This window comes from Myxocyprinus asiaticus, chromosome 44 (assembly GCF_019703515.2).
Source record: "Myxocyprinus asiaticus isolate MX2 ecotype Aquarium Trade chromosome 44, UBuf_Myxa_2, whole genome shotgun sequence".
NCBI classification, from domain to species: domain Eukaryota; kingdom Metazoa; phylum Chordata; class Actinopteri; order Cypriniformes; family Catostomidae; genus Myxocyprinus; species Myxocyprinus asiaticus.
Genome location: NC_059387.1, coordinates 26648332 through 26667380, shown reverse-complemented (window position 1 = coordinate 26667380; position 19049 = coordinate 26648332). Strand labels below are relative to the sequence as shown.

Below are 19049 nucleotides of genomic sequence, written 5' to 3'. Positions count from 1 at the left end.
CATTTACCATTTCTGAAAATCAAAATGGATGAAAAACAGCTTTGAGGACTCCAAGACAGAAAATACAATGTTTACTGCATCGAACTGCATCTCTGTGCATGTCTGTGTTTTGACTGCATTTTGTCATAGTCGGAAAAGACAAAAAACTAAACACAATTTAATGAAGATTTACAACTTTGAAACACCTAAAAGAAATGCATGATTAAAAGTTTATTCAGTGTCAAAGCACTAACAACTTTGGACTGGAAGATGCTTTTTGCATCTAGTAGCTCTTAATTAAGAATTAGTAAAGGACAGAGTAGATGTGCATGTTTTTACGACAATAAATTTGACTCTTTCATTTCTGAAAAATTATTCTTTGTTATCTTTTCAATTAAATTTAACTCAACGACCCAAACAAACAATTCCCCACAAAAGGTCACAGAATGAGAGGCTAACAATGTTTTTATTTTACCCAAGTCACTTAAAAAGTGTTTGCCAAAATTATAAATAATATAATTGTAAAAAAAAATAAAAAAAAAATCATGCTTTATTTCCTTACCCTCACATAGTGCTCAAGTTGTGCTTATTTAATCAATACAGTTTACCTAAATGGCTTTAACCTGTAAATGAATCATATGTAATGTCAAAACATAAATAAGAAAGGAGAAATTGAAAGGCATCTAACAGGAAGTGAACCTCACAGAATCTGTTCTGCTGCCAACTTTAAGTGTTTATCTGTGAAAAAAAAAAAAAAAAAAAAAACTCCTGAGAATGCTCAGCTTTCCCAAACACCATAAAGCTAAATAATCCATTACATTCTTCAGCCTCACAATCCTTGTCTGTCCAAAGCTAGAGTTGAAGGTTAAAATAAGCATTAAAACCTTGCCTCAATTTACAATTGACAAAACCTTCAAGACACTAAGTCATTACTGTACAAATACAATAACCAACACAATACAAATGTCTCAATTTCTACTGCAGTACAATCTTCTTCATTGTAGTGTTACACGTAGCAAAACAAAGCACTGCCAAGAAATGTGGAATGATAAACTAGAAAATGGGGAATGGATCTATTTTTTTTTAAGTACCAGCAACAAATATCCAGTTCTGACACCATTTTACACAGGATTATGGACATGGTGCATGAAATGACATGTCAGTTTTATGGTAAAATGTTTAAGCTCCTTCAGTCATTATCAGATCATATGGAAATGTAATCTAAAGGTTTTCCAGAGAACTCACATTCTAATAATAATATATACCTTGAATGCCTTGCAGCATCTGTCAAATGCATTAATGTAGAATGTAATGTAAATATAACCACTCGGTCACCAATAGAGCTTTACACTAAACAATGTCCGAGACAAATATAGGTTCTACAGTCTACCAAGTAAAGCTCAGTCAACACCAGGTCAATTTAGGGAAAAAGTCATTAAATTAAATGCTTTCTGTCTCCTTATTCCATTAAAGACTTCAGATGTAGCAGTTTACACTTGTGATGAAACACTCATAATGAGGCATATACAGAGCTATGCCTTGGCAAGATGTAAAATATGCAATGAAATTAGAAGAAAAGCCATGTCAAACAGGAAGGCTGTTAAAAAATAGGACCGAAAGTTGCTGCCAGTGTCAAAAGAAGGATGTTCAATTTCCTTTCATGACATCTGCCTTCTTCATGACATGTCCATTTTCATGAAGCAACAATTACTTTTAATTCATTTAGCGTCTCTGGTTTTTCTGTTGGTGCACACTGGATGTCAGAACTTGTCAAAAGTGACAAGTGTGGGGGAAGTGGTGAGGCCTCCAAATACTCCACTCTGGAATCAACAGATTCCAAAGACTCTGCCAAGGACTTGACAAGAAATGTCCGATGTGGCATTTTGGGCCAAGGAGCGGCTCTACTGTGTACGCGTGTGAATGTGTGAAGGATAGATCAGTGCTACACTGCTTTTTGCATCTACTGGCGAGCAGTCTTTCATGAACATTTCTAAACTATTACCATGCGCGCAAGTTTGCAAGGACATCTGAAGGTTCCTCATCCTCCTCATTCAAGTCCACCAAGACACAAGTGTCATATTCAAAAGACAGTTAAAAGAATCACAAGACACCATCAGTTGTTCTTCTCAGTGTCTTTCTTCTGTACAGTGAGGAGTGGAGTGTGATGTTCACAGTGCTGTGATGTCACATGGTGTCGGTTCTTGTCCTCGCTTCCCCTGGATCAATAGATATCACAGTCTTTGAGCAGCGATCTGCTGTCTCTGAAGATTTCTGGACGCTGATCACAAAAGGGAGGTATCGCCGCATTCTCCTGTAGGGTGTAAAAAATTCAGTGCTTGATTCAGTCATTTTGCAGCAAGACGCCTTCATGTGGCACGAACGCTCACAATCTCCATCTCTGTGGAAGCGGAACTGGTTTAGGGCATTGAGGTGAGGGCTATACCTGAACTTTGATTCTCATGCTGTGCGTGAAGACACTGGATACTAGTTAGGATCTTTTTCTGATGGCCCGCCAGTGCAACACCCATCTTATCCAGTTCACTGAGAGCGAGATGGAAGAAAAGAGAGTGGAAGAGAGAAAGGTTTTTAGAAACTGCCGTGGCAAGACAAAAGGTGTGTTTGGAATAGCATACTATCATACCACTCATTCTATTTCTGCAGTATACACTGTAGTATGTGTACAGAGCAGAGTATACACATTTTCTGCAAGCATTAAATATCCGGATGACATACTATGTTTGCCAAATGGGCTCAACTTGATTTTCAACTTTAAGTGTCATGGATAAGGCCCCATGGGGTAAAAGGCTCCACTGATTTTATATTCTCCCAAAACACTAAATAGCAAAAAAACTACCAAAGAACATTCCTAAATACCTGTTTGTCACTATGCACTGCAGAATATTCCTGGACCATGAGATCTTTGCGTGTAATGTCTAAAGGTTGATTTTGAGGCAATTCGATCACATTTTTTATATATTTTAAAATGAAAATCCCTGAAATTAACACGTTTCTTTTGAGACAAAATACTAATTTGTCATTTTCAGCTTTGTTTAAGGTCATTAAATCAAACAATTTTCAATAAATGTTCAATAAGTGAAAGGATAGTATTTGGGGTAAAAAGCCCCCCTGTTGCAGGGGCCAAAAGCCCCTAATAAACACATTGTTTTTCTTAAGTGGCGCGAATAGATTTGTTACTCAAAAAAGCATCTTGGAGTCTCAAAATTATTTGCATTAGTTGACAAACTTTTCACAATAACTATTGCCCCTATATCTACAAGATATCACTTTAATCCTCCTAGGGGCCTTTTACCCCAAGTGAGGGAGCCTTTTACCCCAGGTGTGGGGTAAAAGGCTCCCTCACCACTTTTTTTAAAAAACAGAATTTTAATTGAAACAACCTTATGTTATTATTTATTTTCACACAAATTATGTTGCTCCATCAATATTCAATGAAAATAAATCAATGTATTACTGCTGTTCGAAACACATTGTGTACTTTTTCATATGCAATAAAAAAAAATAAAAAAATGTATAAGCAGTAGCCTATGCTAATATTCCACTCCAAAAACATCTATTGTAATACAACCAAAATCTTGTACTGAGGAAAATACGACTTGACGATGTTGTTTACCTGGCGCTGACATACAGAACAGAGTCCAGAGTGGCGTAGCCAGCACTGGAGAAGTGCTCCTTGTATTGACCCATTTTAATTAAGTCCAGCCAGTCCTTCACTGTGCTGACCCCAGCCTCAGGGGTCACTGGGTCCTCCCTATGGTTGGAGAGTGTAGTGCAGTCAGAAAAACAGTCTTACATACAGTAACCACGTCGTCACAGGCAATAAGACACGTCAGAATTCTTTTGAAGAATGCATTTTGCATTGGCCTGTATCTCAGAGGTATGGATTTGTTTGAGGTCATGTTTTTGATTAAAAAAAATAAATAATAATAAACAATAAAAAAAAAGATTTTCGACTTGTGCAGACACAAAAATAAATGTTATGCTGTTATATTTTACTTCGCAGTTTAAAGGGAACTCATGTTAAAAAACTGTTTCCTTGCTCTTTTGAAATAAAAACAGGGAATTGTCGTCACAAGCATATTTACATATCAACGCCAATTAAATACAAGCAGCTTGGCCCATCCTGATGAATGACAGTTTGAACTACGCTTTTATATGGAAGTTAGCCAATGAAAAGGTCTTTTACATGTAGATGAAAGGTACAGTTGCAAAACAGCCATTTTAATTCCAGTTTAATTAAAAGGGTCAACAAGCGGGTGGAAAATGGTCATATAAAACTAAATTAAGACTGTGCAAGAACGAACGTCACACATTAGTCTTTCAGATCCAGAAGGAAGCCAGATTGCAACACAAACCATGTCTCTATCACCATGTCTCCTACAAAACACTCACACATAAGTAATTTAGATCTAAGCCTATTTTATTTAATGGCAGGGACACAGGGCAGGGTCTTCCCAGTGGTTTGTGGGAAAATTTAGTTTGCACATTCTGTTTCAATGGTGGAAAGCACAGGCTAAACAATCCAGCCCCCATCTGCCTCCTATTTTGGCAACCCTTTAAAAGTTGGCAGAGGGATAGACAGGCAATCAGATATCTGCCAAGACCAGCTCCAACCCTTCCCAACTGAGAGAAACAGGCACAGGGAGTAAGAACACTGGGAATCGTAGATGACATCTGGCTTCAATCTAGATTAGTCGGATATCTTATCGTTCTCATTTATTCTGAATTTATTGGATTGCAGAAAAAAAAAATGACTTCAGATTTTAATCACACACCTAAGAAATATCAGAACATCTGTCATAAATTTTATCTGTGGTTGTCAACTGGTTTTGCTTAAGGACCCAGATTTTACATTGGACATCATGAATGAATGAATGTTGCATTTACTTTATATTAGTGCCCGACCGATCTTATCGGCTGATATTAGCCTTTCAGCGATATATCGGTATTGGCGTATATTTTACCAATATGCGCCGATATGAAAACTTTTTTTCAGAACATATAATGCAGAAAACAATGCTTTAGAATTGGTGTCATAGTGTAGTTTGTCCAGCAGAGCACGCTCCGACTCCATTGTTTACAGAGCGGACTCTGAACTGACGGTGGCTCTGCAGACAGGGTTAAACGGTGTGGATTTGAGCGATCTTTTCTCCTTAAATTGCTAACTAGTTTGTGAAATACATACTGGAAAGTTAATGAAAAATTACCTCATCATTTTATATAACTAATATAATGTTAAACCTGTCCCTGACAACCATGTCACTCATGTTTATCACATCTGTTTGCTGTTAGCCAGCTATAGTTTGTCAGTGCAGTAAGTAATGCAGCAAACTGAAAGGTAAACATAAGAGCATCTTTTTGCATCTCAACAGACAACAGTACGGTGGTGGATTGTGTGTGGTGAGTGTTGATTTCACACTTTGCTGTTGCCTAGTTGGTGAGACACAATGCTGGAAAGTAAATAAAGTCCATCTTTTACTCTCCATGACAACGAGCTTATAGCTAACTAGCTAACCACATAGCTACTTTCATTGTTGTCATCTGAGTGGAAGCTAATGTGTAAACATGTATTCACCAAAATGTTTTGTTCAGGATTCACAGTTTGGTACCCCCTTCATCTGAACAATTCCAGTCATTGCATTTACAAAATGTAATATTTAAAAGTCTGGTTTTCCAGACATTAAAATAGGATATGTAATACAAGTAGATTGAATAAATAGCATATTTGCCCTGTGTAAATAATAATATATAGGAACTGTATCTAAAATAAATGAGGGGTGATACTTACTAATACAACAGGCTGGAAAAATAGACATTTATTCATTTTAATATCCTATATATATATATATATATATATATATATATTGAATATGTTGAAACTTGTCACCGGGTGACGCACCCTAAAAACGGCACCGTTATATTGGTTTCATGCTGAAGAACCGCTTAAAAGTAAGTTTTTTTTTTCTCTCTCTCGTAAATGTAAATGAGTGTAAATGCCAACATCATCATATATGTCGAAAGGACTGATGCCTGTCAACCAAAACATGAGCTCATTGATGTCATTAAATATCAGTCTGCTTTTTTATTCCATCAGTTACTCCTGGTATATTTAGTTTATACGTAGGGATACATCCTACATAAATTTAATGGTGCAATGCTCAAATGTTTAGTAGAGCGTAAATTGTGACTTAGTGCCCATTTACGCCACAACCAGGCTAAGTTGTAACGTACGTATAGCTGGTGCAACCGGCCCCTGATGTTTATTTAGCTATTTATTTTTATTTATTCTTTATTTTAATGGTCAGCCATTGACTGATACTAAACAGTACTGATGTTTATTTAGCTATTTATTTTATTTGTATTTATTCTTTATTTAAATGGTCAGCAATTGACTGATACTAAACATACAGTATTGATTTTTGTTTTATTTTATTTATTATTTATTTAAATGGTCAGCAATTGACTTATACTAACAGTACTGATATTTATTAAGCTATTTATTGTATTTTTATTTATTCTTTATTTTCTCAGTGTTCATTTCTAGAATTTGTTGACAATGTATAATAATAATGTCAAATACTCTTTGATAAAAATATTTGTTTAAGAAAGCAGCCTTCTGAGTACCTTTGCATAGTCATATCGGTGCAAAATCGGTGCACATTCCACATAGAAAAGGTCTGTTTTCATTCCAGCTAAAAAATGAGCTATATTGGTCTTCATATCGGTATTGGTGAATTTTCCCTCTCTAAAATCAGTGTCAGTCTCAAAAATCCCATATCGGTCGGGCTCTACTTTATATAGAGTTTTTCTGACATTACACTCAAAGCGCTTTACACAGTGAATAGGGGACTCTCCACAACCATCACCAATGTGCAGCATCCACCTGGATGATGCGACGGCAGCCATAGTGCACCAGTACGCTCACCACACACCAGCTGTTGGTGGAGAGGAGAAAGTGGACTGATATAGCCAATTAATGGATGGGGATTATAAGGAGCCCATGATGGATAAGGGCCAATGGGGGGAATTTGGCCAGGACAAAATCACGTGGCAACTGGCGACCCAATGTAGTACCTCTATTGTTTTTATAATAAAATAAAAAAATCCCTAAAATTATACACTGAAATGTATTTATACTACCATTAACTAATACAAAATTTACAAAATTATAAAAATTACAGTGGCTGAATAGGAAAATGTAAAATTTTAGCTTATTTATTTTGCTATTTTAACTTTGCTCAATTATATAGTTAGTTTAATTAATTTTATTATTTGCATTTAGCATTACTTTTTACTTGCTTTCTGCGACAATCAGAACAGACCTGCAACCCATTTTTAGGTCGCAACCTATCAGTTAAGAATCACTGCTCTAAATATTACATGGAGGAAAGGCGGCAATGATATCGAACCCAGTGCCAAACGAACACCCCGCACAACGAAACAGAACACCACTATTGAATTCAGATGTAATCCACAGAGGACAGTTGGCTCACCAGACTGCAGTGTTGGCCAGCTGCTTCAGGCTGCTAGGATTCCGGATCAGCCTGTCCAGGGTGTTGACAATCCGCTCGAATTTTGGTCGATCACTGCGATTCTTTTCCCAGCAGTCTAACATGAGCTGGTGCAGTACCACCGGACAGTCCATCGGAGCCGGCAGTCTGTAGCCTTCATCTATAGCTTTTATCACCTGAAGGGTTTAAAAGAACATTCCATGTTGAAAAATCATACATTTATTAGCAGCGTATACGCCTCATGAATACTGAGCAGATTTATTCATTCGCTTAATGCATTTAGCTTTTGTGTGGGGTTAGATTAATTCATTTTTTACCCATCTGTGACTGAAGTGAGAATGAGATTTCGGAAGGGGCCGTCTTTGTCAACGCAAAGGAGACCTAGTTTAATTTATTTCTTTTCATGAAATGATACCGCCATAAGGAGGAAAAAATAAACTAGCTTGATGCAAACATAGGTATTATCTTAACTCTTGGCCTGGAAGTCTCTTACTGTCGAAATGCATGATTGCCTGTTACCATGGCAAAGGAAGGAAGACAGATGGATTTGTGATTTATTCTGTAAAATGAACTTTCAAATTCTGCTCCCCCGATACAATAAAAGTGCATCCGTTAACAAGCATGCAACGTTTTCATGCTCTAGTTTAACGCAACGAGTACACAGTCCCAAATAATTCCCAAATGTCTACATTTTTCTCTTGTTCTCTCACACTGTCTCTATCTCTCTCTCCCCAACAGCCTCTCTCCAAATCCCAAGCAAAGATCTCTTCCCAAGGTGAAAATAAATAAATGAAAATGGTTTCTGATGTGGAAAATCTGCCAAGAACCCCGCCACAGATTCAAATTCAACCTGTTTGAAAGGGCCCTGTGAATTGAAATCTGGAAATGTTCACCCTGCAGATGCATTTAATCTTTTTACCTTTGTGGACTGGAAACTGAGGTTTTTATGTGAGTCACCCCTAAAGTGCTCTGGCAGAGGTCTTTTACTACAAAGTGATGGAGATCCACACCAGAGACATTATAAGGGAATGAGATGAACCACTCATATGAATATGAATGGGGAAAATGGTAATGCTTAATATGGCAGCAGTAGTGCTGCCGTACAGTTAAAAGAGCCAATCACCTTTTTGATAAGCATCACAATGCTCAATATTGTGGCAGTTAAAACATTAGAGTTAAAACACAGCTAAATTTCTGATACAGTTTTTGTCTTATTTTATTTCTGATTCGAAATATGTTATTGGAACACAATTTTGACCAACAGTTTGAGCCAGAGGCATTGACAATATGACCGCAGAGTGAACTGACTTACCTTAAAGGCACTTTGTCTTCACGTAATGTTGGGGTGGTGGATATAATTACCTTACAAACCTATGGATTTTGAACCTACTGACCTATCATGGTTTATTGAGAGATCTTTGGGCAGTGCAACCACTGTTTATGTTCATTCAGGTATTACAGCTCTAAACGAATTTAATCTGTGTGTTAATTTAAATTCAGTATACTCACATCCTGATTGGACATTTCCCAGTATGGCCGCTCCCCATAGGATATCACTTCCCACATGACAATGCCATAACTCCACATGTCACTGGCTGATGTGAACTTCCTGTAGGTGATGGCTTCAGGGGCCGTCCATCGAATGGGAATTTTGCCACCCTGAACGAAAGATCACAAAATCAAATAAAGATATTCCTCAAATACACAACCTCATTATATCTTATATGATAGGTGTGGGTGAGAAACAGATAAATATTTAAGTCCTTTTTACAAATTCTTCTCCCTCCCCAGTAGGTGGTGATATGCACGAAGAATGCAAATCGTCAAAAACAAAACAAGAAAGTGGAAGTGAAAGTGGACATTTATAGTAAAAATGGACTTAAACATAACAATCTCACCCATACCTATAATATTGCATCTGAAGACATGAATTTAACCACTGGAGTCGTATGGATTACTTTTATGCTGCCTTTATGTGCTTTTTGAGCTTCAAACTTCTGGCCACCATTCACTTGCATTGTATGGACCTACAGAGCTGAAATATTCTTCTAACAATCTTTGTTTGTGTTCAGCAAAAGAAAGAAAGTCATACATATCTGGGATGGCATTATGGTGAGTAAATGATTCATTATCAATTCATTTTTGGAAGAACTATTTCTTTAATTAAAATAAGACTAAAAATCTGAACAGCCTTTACAAATCACAAATGCTTAATATCACACAGTAAATCTAATAAAAACTGGTCCTAAAACACAGTGAGGTCAGTACTTCCCTGGGAAGTACTGTACTTCCTGGATGTATAGAAGAACAGGAAGAACTTCTTGTGCATCCAGACATTCCCCAAGGAAGAAAACATCGAGAGCAGAAAGTAATCTCTCACCCGCGTTGTATACGCCGCCTCTGGATCATCCTCCAGCACACGCGACAGCCCAAAGTCAGACACTTTGCACACCAGATTTCCGTTCACCAGAATATTTCGTGCTGCCAAATCCCGGTGCACGTAGTTCATCTCTGAGAGGTACTGCATTCCCGCAGCTATCCCACGCAGCATTCCTACCAGCTGGATCACTGTGAACTGTCCATCATGTTTCTGCACATAATACAATGTTTTTGTGTCAAATTCACATCTCCATGGCCATATTTTCTGTCGCGTACAACCTCTTTGAATCCTGGCAGAGCCGATAAGGTTTGAATTTGTCTCACGAATAATTCATAATTCATTGGCTCCCTAGTTAAACATGTTTCTCACGTTGCAGGGCCCAAGCTTTTAACTGCAATGACTACATCATCATTCAGGCTTTCGTGATGCGAGCAATAGGAAATATTTAAGTAACCAACTTACCCATATATATTTTCATTTATATCCTTGAAGTATTTTGATTGTCAACAGCGTTTGCAAGGCAAGGTCATTATCATTAACAAAAACTAATACAGTCAAAACAAGCAATGGTAAATTGGTATTTGAAATGGTATGCAAAGAGAATGAAAACTAAACCGAAACAATGACACTACTAAGAAAGTAACTAGTTTTCGTAATTTCAATTAACGTTGCATAGTCTTGATTTAGTTAATCTCGCAAGCCTACCCAACTCAAGAGAGCACAACAGTTCCCACCCACTTTTTAGCCGTCTGGGTTCTGGGGCCGGTTGCACAAGCCATACGTAAGTTACAACTTAGCCTAGTTGTGGCGTAAATGGGCACTAAGTCACAATTTACGCACTACTAAATATTTGAGATTTGCACCATTAAACTTAGGTAGGACGTAACCATACGTATAAACGAAATATTTACGGAAGACTCAGACCAGGAGTAATGGTTGGAATAAAAAAAGCAGACTGTTTTATGACATCAGTGAGCTCATGTTTTGCATAACAAATCCTTTAGACATATGATGGTTGATACTTACACTTTTACGAGAGAGAATGTTATGTAAAAAAAAAGACTTGCTTCTTAGCGGCTCTTCAGCATGTAACCAATCTAACAGTGAACTTTCTGGGGTGCGTCACCCGGTGTCAAGTTTCATCACATACAATATATATAGGATATTAAAATGAATAAATGTCAATTTTTCCAGCCTGTTGTATTATAATTTATTTGCCCTTATTAATTTTAGACAAAGTTCCTGAATAATGTTATTTACATATACTTCAGATCTTAAGTGAGACCTTACGGAAAGCTGGTGCAACCCTACCCTGAAGTATTTTTCCCTTTCATTTTTTTGTATAGTCTATTCATAAAATCCTCCATAAAAGAGTTGTAAGCCATGAACCAAAGCAACCAGCTCCGAGGTGAATCACAACATTACAAACTGTGTTTTGAGGTCAAATCGGACAAAATGACAAAGGTGCTTTTTTAGACTGTTTACTTACTGTCTTTCATGAAGGCACATACTACAATCCCGTGAAGCATTGCAAATTATGGAATTCAATAAAAATAAAAATAAAAACTGATGAGAATATATAAAACAATTGATTTTGTTGATTGTAAGTATAGAAACAATATATTTTATGCTTATGGCAAAATATTCTGATATGTACAAAAATATATGTAGCTTGTGGGTGAAGGGAGACCAACTTGATTGCATCATTCACAGTGCTTCATGGGAGTGGGCTGTCGCTCCTGGGCTCGTTTCACGGGCTATGTTTGCCGCGGTTCTCTGATTGGTGGATCTTTCTCTGCTGGACCATGGGTAATGTAGTTGTTCACCAGGAATTCCGCTATCAAATCTGATTTTTAAACAATGAAGTTGAAATAAAGCAGACGCATGCCTTCAAAGGAAGCATATACCATCGATGAACAACCTCGTAGCTCATGGTAGGTCTGCCTTTAAAGGTTTATAATTTATCGTTAAAAATCAATTTATCTATGGAAAAAATTTATGGGATTTTTACTTCTGGCACCAGACTGTTGCACTCTATTTGACAAGAAGCATCTGTCTGATTGACATGTAAAATTACCATTCACAGTTCACCTGTTGCACTGTCTGTTAAAGTGTCATGTGTTTCATTATAGACAGATGAAACAATTTGTGCTGTGTTATAAGGGATAATTAAAGCTATAATTAACACTGAAACGAAATAAAACGAAATAAAACCTAAAAAATGTTCAAAGTTGCATTTGTTTCTGTTGCAGTTATATTAAAACACTAGCTGAGGGACACAAAGAAAAACAGGCAGAGAGAGGTGTGAGCTCGAACAACATGAGAGTTGTCAATCCAAATCTGTGGGAGCCGGGCGACCGCTTTGTGTTCCTGTGATATTTCACATTTCCCTTGGTGCAAATTTGTCTTCATCATCGGTATCAAAATAGAACATGCTCACCTTTAAAAAAGTGTCCAGAGATCCATTTTCCATGTATTCTGTCACTATCATCACAGGCTTACCTAAGGGAAAGAGAGAGAGAGAGAGAGAGAGAGAGAGAGAGAGAGAGAGAGAGAGAGAGAGAGAGAGACAAGAAGTGTGAAATATTGCAGAAAACAGAGAGGCAGTGAGAAATAAAAAAAATGAAAAAAATGAAAATGAAAAAAAGTCCCTTCCCCCACTCATTCCCTCGTTCCAGCTTCCCCTCTACCTGCTGCCTGTTACTCATAATGACAGCCCCTAATCAAGTCTCTCAATAACAGTCAGGCAGATAATTAGATCGAGCTGCCCACTGAGAATATCTTTGTCCAGAAATATCTAAAATGGTAATGAGTTCCTTTAGAAGAGAGGATGATGAAGGGGGTAGGGGGAAGATGAGCGAGGGGGAGGTTTCTAGGGGGTGTGGTGATTAATTGCCCCCGGGGTGTTGGTGGGGTGGTGGGTGAGATGTTGAAGAAGAAGACAGGAGGGGTGTTAAGATCTGCTAAAGGGGAAAGTATTCACTTCTTCACTATGTGATGCAGACACAGCTGCAAGAGCCACATATAGGGGCTGAGGTGGTGCAGAAAGGGTTCGCACCTGCATTGTACAAAGTGATTAAAAATTCTCCCCTGATTCCACCTAAATAACACGCTGTCAATCAGAGACTGCCCCCCTCTTGCATGTGTCAGGGAAGACTACATGCTACTCCACTCTGATTATTAGAGAAGCTTGATGGATGTAACTTACAGCGGAAACTTTCACCTAAGGGTACCAGACACATGTCAAACATGGAATGCATTTACCCCTAGAGAACTTCATCCCAGTTTATTTCACATTTCTTTGAGAAAACCCATTACATTGAGCGATAGCTGGGTGCAGCAGCCTAGCAGCTAAAAATCTAGGCTGGTTGCGAAAAGGTTGCTGTTTTGATCCTTGAGGTATCACTATTGTGCCCTTAAGGGGACAACTTAACCCTAGGTTGCTCCTGGGGGATTTTCCTGGTAACTTATCATGATGATGTTGCTAGAAAAATGTGGAAACAAATTCAGCTGGCCCCCTGGCATGTGGTGATAAATAAAGAATCTATTCAACCCTTTAGAGGGGCTTCAGCTAAGTCAAAGACACTGCAAAAGATAATTTCTTAATCTTTGTTCCTCTCTTGTTTTCAAGTAAAAATATATATATTTTTTTTCTCAAGTAAATTTATCTTGTTTAAGACATTAAAACTTCAGAAAATATATCTTTAAATAAGGTACTTTTCTCACCCCACTGGCAAATTGTTTGTCTTGTTTTAAGCATTAAATTACCGCACAAAATTTTGTTAGTTTTTTGCTTTAAACAAGAAAATAAAAAGTTTTGTTTTCCAGTAAAAAAAACAAAACAAAAAAAAGCTTTTTTTGTATTATTTTTTTTATTATTATTATTAGCAGTGAAGAAAACGCTTTGGAATATATAATGACAAATTATTATTTAGTGTTTAGTGGGATGGATGGATGGATGGATGGATAGACGGACAGACTGATTGATTGATTTAGAACAATTCTGAGCCATTTTACATTCTATTTCTTCTTTGGTGCTACAGTATTTAATATAGGCTTTATCCAACCTAACCCAAATATTTTCTTAACGAAAAGGCAAGCTCCACCACTGATTCTACCCATTTCTGGAGCATTTCATAAACTGTAGTCTTTACTCTTTTTGTCTGCTTTAGTCCTAGTCTAAATGCCCCAATATTGGGAATCACTGCACCAGAAGTCCATGAGGACAAAGTTAACAGGACATCTGCCCTGCCAACTTAAATATACAAATTGTACCTGTGATCTGAAGAATTGCGGTTGAGGTTACAAGTAAAGAGTCAATGGACACATTATTGTGTTATAATCTCTACTTCACTAAATGAGAGAACAAAGGACTAGAAACCCAATATAACCCAATAAAACTCCATTCAGCCCAACCAAGCTATTTATAACATCTAGCCCTCAGACTTTGCCGTGGGGATTTGAATTGAATGGGTCTTGCTTTATGTCCAAGCTGTCACTGTAAGTAAATCACAGATGGGTTGGTCACACTCTTCAGAAATGAAGTCACACGATAAGTGTGGCGAGGGATATCGAAGCAAATCGTGCGTTAACTTTTCAACGTGTGACGAATCATTTTGACGCTGAGCTAGTTGGAAAGCTGGCCTGCCTGCCTTGACCAACAAAGCTCTGATCACATCTTGGCCAAAAGGATGGCCAAATTAAAAGCAAACTTTGCAACAGCTCCCTGACATTGCCACAGTTTACACCATTAAATCAAGTAAGAAAAAGATAATCTCTGTACTCTACAGCTAATGTCAAATCTTTAGGAGTGGCTGATGGCTCTTCTGAAAATGTATGAATGAATTTGCCAACAGTACATGCAGCTACTTATCCATGAGTTCAGGTTTGAGGGTGATGGATGTGGCACAATCAACTGGCCAGCAGTTTTAGGAGCACTCCAATTAGACAGTATTCACACACACTCAAATGTCTGTGATTAAAACAAGGTGATGAGAAGATTATGTCCTGTGGTAGGCCGATCTGCTCTAAATGTCTAACGGCTTTGGAAAGACAGTAATTGAGATCATTATCATAGCAGAGAGGAAGAGCTTAGAACTTGATATACTACTGAAGACGATTTTGTGAATTTAATGCTTTCTGAATAAAGTCAAGTGTGATTTGTATAACAAGGCTGCAACTCCAGTGTGTATTTTGTACATTACCAATGATCACATACTTTGGGGGGCATCAAATGCAATAACAGCAATTTGTTATATAATATCAGAGGATAAAAGTATGTTTCAGGTTCAAAACAAGTTCAGCTCTATCGACAGTATCCATGGCATGTTTAGAGGCTATAAATTGTCATGAAAGGAGACGAACAATTACAGTAGATATAACTATAAATAATTGGATGTAAGTGTGAAGTTGACTTTCACATCACAGCTCAGGATCGTTTCAGTGAAGGGCTTGGGATTGTCTATTGGTGCTATCAGCCAATCTGTGTTGCAATGATGTTATTTTTCTGCAATTTCCAAATCTTGAACTTCCAAGGCTGAATTTGCCCAACATGATCATATGGGAATTCATGTGATCTAAGTTACTAATGAATGTTCTGGTACCCTGATATCTACCCCATTCTGCAGAGTTACTGACAAGCGCCATCTCCCATCAGACATCTTTGCAAACATCTTCCTGTGGTGCGATCTCAGAGACACGGGGTCTGGTCATATGGAAACAAGTAATCATGTTCACATAAATCAATGATGAGCGCGATTCGGAGGTTGCAATTTCCCTCTAAGATTACATTTCTACTCCGGTGATGGTTAGGTTTAGGACTGGGATTTGGGTTAGTGTGTGGATTAATAAAATATGAATTCCTGTTGACTGTATTACATCATTTACAACTAAAAACAACTTTCCGTAGAACTCACTTTTGGCATCACTCTGTGGACATTTGAGCTCCCACGCGCTTATACATTCAACTCTTCCAGCTTCGGCCACTAAGGGCAGTAGTTCGAATTTCGGTAAGCACAGACCGATTACAGCTGAAGAACATTTGACCTACTGATGCCGAATTTACAGTGAAATCAGTCCGATGTGCCAGCTGAACAACTGCCATTGAATGGGAATCCTAGTGGCAGTCCTTAGACCTCCTTGGTTTTTACAAACTAAAGGGCAAATTGAATTTATTTTCTGGTGTAACTGACTGCATGCCACTGAAGCTTAACTTGTATTGAACAAAGAACATTTTAATTACACTTTAATAATCTGACATGAGGACAAATCTCAAGCTTAAGGACCAAATTTAAAAGGAGGCATTAATTCCAACAAGCAATACTTCCTATTATTTAAAAACCCATCCTCTTATCTATGGTTATTGCTGTTGACGGCACAAAGAAAACTACAAGGCTAGAATGGACCTCAAAATAAGTAGGCGCAAACCCAGCAGCCGTGGATGGTGAATGTGTTATCAGACTGTAGATTGGAGTCTGATTCTGATGGTTATCAGCACAATGGGTTTATAATAGAGACGATGACAGCTTTGTGTTTTCATACAGATGAAGGGATAAATAACTGAATGGGGCATTAAGGTCTATTCCGATTTCATTCTCAGAGCTGCCGAGACATTTACATTACAAAAAGCTCAATTACGGTCTAATTTTTTCTGTCTGAGGTGGTAATGACAGAGCGCCTCTCCAAAAGCCATGTTACTTGACAGATGCTTTTCATATTACATCGCAAAACTCTTTGTCTTCATCTCACCGTTGCTCTGTCAGGCAGTATAAACAAATGGCAGCCTCTTTAATGCATCTCATCCCGGCTCTATCAGCACGGTGATTAGTCTCTGCGTACCAGGAGTGGGCTAGATTGACAGTTGCTTCCATAATGCAGTGCGAGGGTTCGCTGACCTCTCCTATCCCCGTCCCCTTCACCATCAGGCTGATCCGTGACCTGTGAAATTACTCCAGCTATCATATCTCACCCAATCAATGGTAAATGGGGACACGTTTTCAAACCAGCACACACATACACATGTGTTAAACTATTAGAGGCAAAGCAATGTGTCTTTGACCATGATTACATGCACATAATTTTCTGGTAAAGTTCAATATTCTGGTTAATTCTTAATTCTGAAGAGATTCATATGCTCTTCAGCTGTTGGAATATTCCTGTATACACGGTGCATATTCAGAACACAATGAATATGTTCCATACAGAAAAGATGCGTGAAAGTGAATGGTGTGTTGGGCCTCATGTATTCAAATAGAAGACAAAGGCAGGCCCAACACAGTCGTAAAAACCTAACTCAAGCCCCCACATTCCAAGTTGTAAATTATACTGATAAAAATCGCACCAAAATCAAACAAAGGGAGTCCAAAACAGACTACAAATCCCATGAAGCCTTGCTCACTAAAGGATCGAACTCTCAACTCCTATTGGATGAGGCACACAACAGAACGCACCTCAAACCATGACATCATCGGGAGCAGAAATACCTCTGAAATGCTTCTGGGATTTGCTTCCAGCTACTTTGTTTGCAGTGTGTAGACGCAGCTCACCTCTGCTCTCAGGTGCAACCTCGTGGCACAAGGAAGTAACGTCCGACTTGAAACTGTGGCCATACAATCTCCATCTCACTAGACGAGTTGAGATTACTCTGTGTTCAACCGAACACTCTAACGGATCCGAAGGAGACCACTGAGCAATCCGCATCTTCATCCGTTTGCCTGCAGAAGTGAAGAGATTAAAGATTTCTCTTCCATCTTCAATCAAGTCGACATTTCTGAGTTCTCCGCCAGCCCGCCGAGAATCAACAGCCGTGCCCACCAACAGAGTGAGGAAATGGCCTCCCATCATCACCCGAGCCTCAAGGAACCGGGTCGGAATTAAAGGACGGATGAGCACACATTCTGTCCTCATGCGATTCAAGTAAGATGTTTACGTCTGGGCAGAGATAGAATATTATAGTGTGTTATTCTTGTGTTTCAAGGTTTTTTTCTTGTACAGTTTACGGACCGCCATGTCCGCTCATTATTAATACTCAGGGTATTAATTATCACAAATTTGTTTTGTTGTATTATGGTCCAACCAAATTGGACTGTTGTGCATTTTCGCCATCGCGGGTGAAACTGGCAAACTGAGTTATCCATTAAAGAGTAAAAGAACGCGGGACTTTTACGAGCCATCCACCGCGTCTTTGAGATATAAACTAAAAGCTGCTTTCTCTCCCACGATCGCAAAATCGGCTTTAGGGCCGTCACTTTATTCTCTCCCTCTCGTACTAACCACACACACACACACACCTTATGTGTTATAGAATTTTTTTTATTTCCATATCTAATCATATCACTGTTTATTTTGTAGTTGTAAGTCGGAAGTTTATTGACTGCATTGTATTAATTATTAATTGATATTGCTGCATAAATAAACTTTGTTTATATTACAAAGAGAAGTGTTTTGGTTTGTTTTGCATATGCCTGTGTCATGCTGACGGGATGTCAGTGCTTAGATTCAAGCCTTCATTCATTGTTTTTTTCCCCGAAAATCGATATTCTTCGGATGTCGATTTTCCTAAGAAAACAATCTAATATTGAGACTGTTATACTATCCGGTTATTAGTCCCTGATTCCAGGGTGGTGCCCCGTCAATGTTAATCCTTATTAATATTCTGTTGATTTTTGATAATTGATAATTATTTTGGATGATTGTTGAATTTGAATGATCAATAAGCTAGTGTTAATTTTAATTAATGTTTCATCGATGTTAACAATTAACGATTATCTTTGATAATTGTTGATTTAAAGGATTAAAAAAAAACTAACACTGATTCTCATCAATGTTCTATTGATTTTAATAATTAATAATTATCTTTGATAATTATTAATTATTGCTAATAACCAAACTTGCTCCTAAACGTAGCGCACTATATTTACTGGAGCCCCATGTGAGGTTTTAATGAGTTAGCTTCAATTAATTAATTTAAATATTAATTAATAACTAAAGAAATAATTATTAATTATTTCTGATAGTAACACTGATCTAAACAACCAGTAAAGCCCTACAGGTGACTGAGGCTAACATTCTGCCTGACATTCTCTTTTGTTTTCAACGGAAAGAAGAAAGTCATACGGGTTTGGAACAAGGTTGAGGAAAGATGACAGAATTTTCATTTTTGA

The 19049-nt window shown here is 37.9% G+C and overlaps 1 protein-coding gene across 1 annotated transcript in view; it reads right to left on the bottom strand.

Moving 5' to 3' along the window:
• Positions 1-723: 723 nt before the first annotated feature.
• The window catches only part of LOC127434605 (ephrin type-A receptor 3-like), an 85511-nt gene continuing 67185 nt past the window's right edge, over positions 724-19049 (bottom strand). Inside the window, exons 12-18 of the mRNA XM_051687445.1 lie at positions 12329-12390; positions 9889-10098; positions 9018-9167; positions 7491-7684; positions 3611-3748; positions 2423-2520; positions 724-2290 (exon numbers count right to left, since the gene is read on the bottom strand). Of these exons, the coding sequence (XP_051543405.1) occupies positions 2262-2290; positions 2423-2520; positions 3611-3748; positions 7491-7684; positions 9018-9167; positions 9889-10098; positions 12329-12390 (881 nt within the window). The 3' untranslated portion in view covers positions 724-2261. The remainder of the gene's footprint in view (positions 2291-2422; positions 2521-3610; positions 3749-7490; positions 7685-9017; positions 9168-9888; positions 10099-12328; positions 12391-19049) is intronic.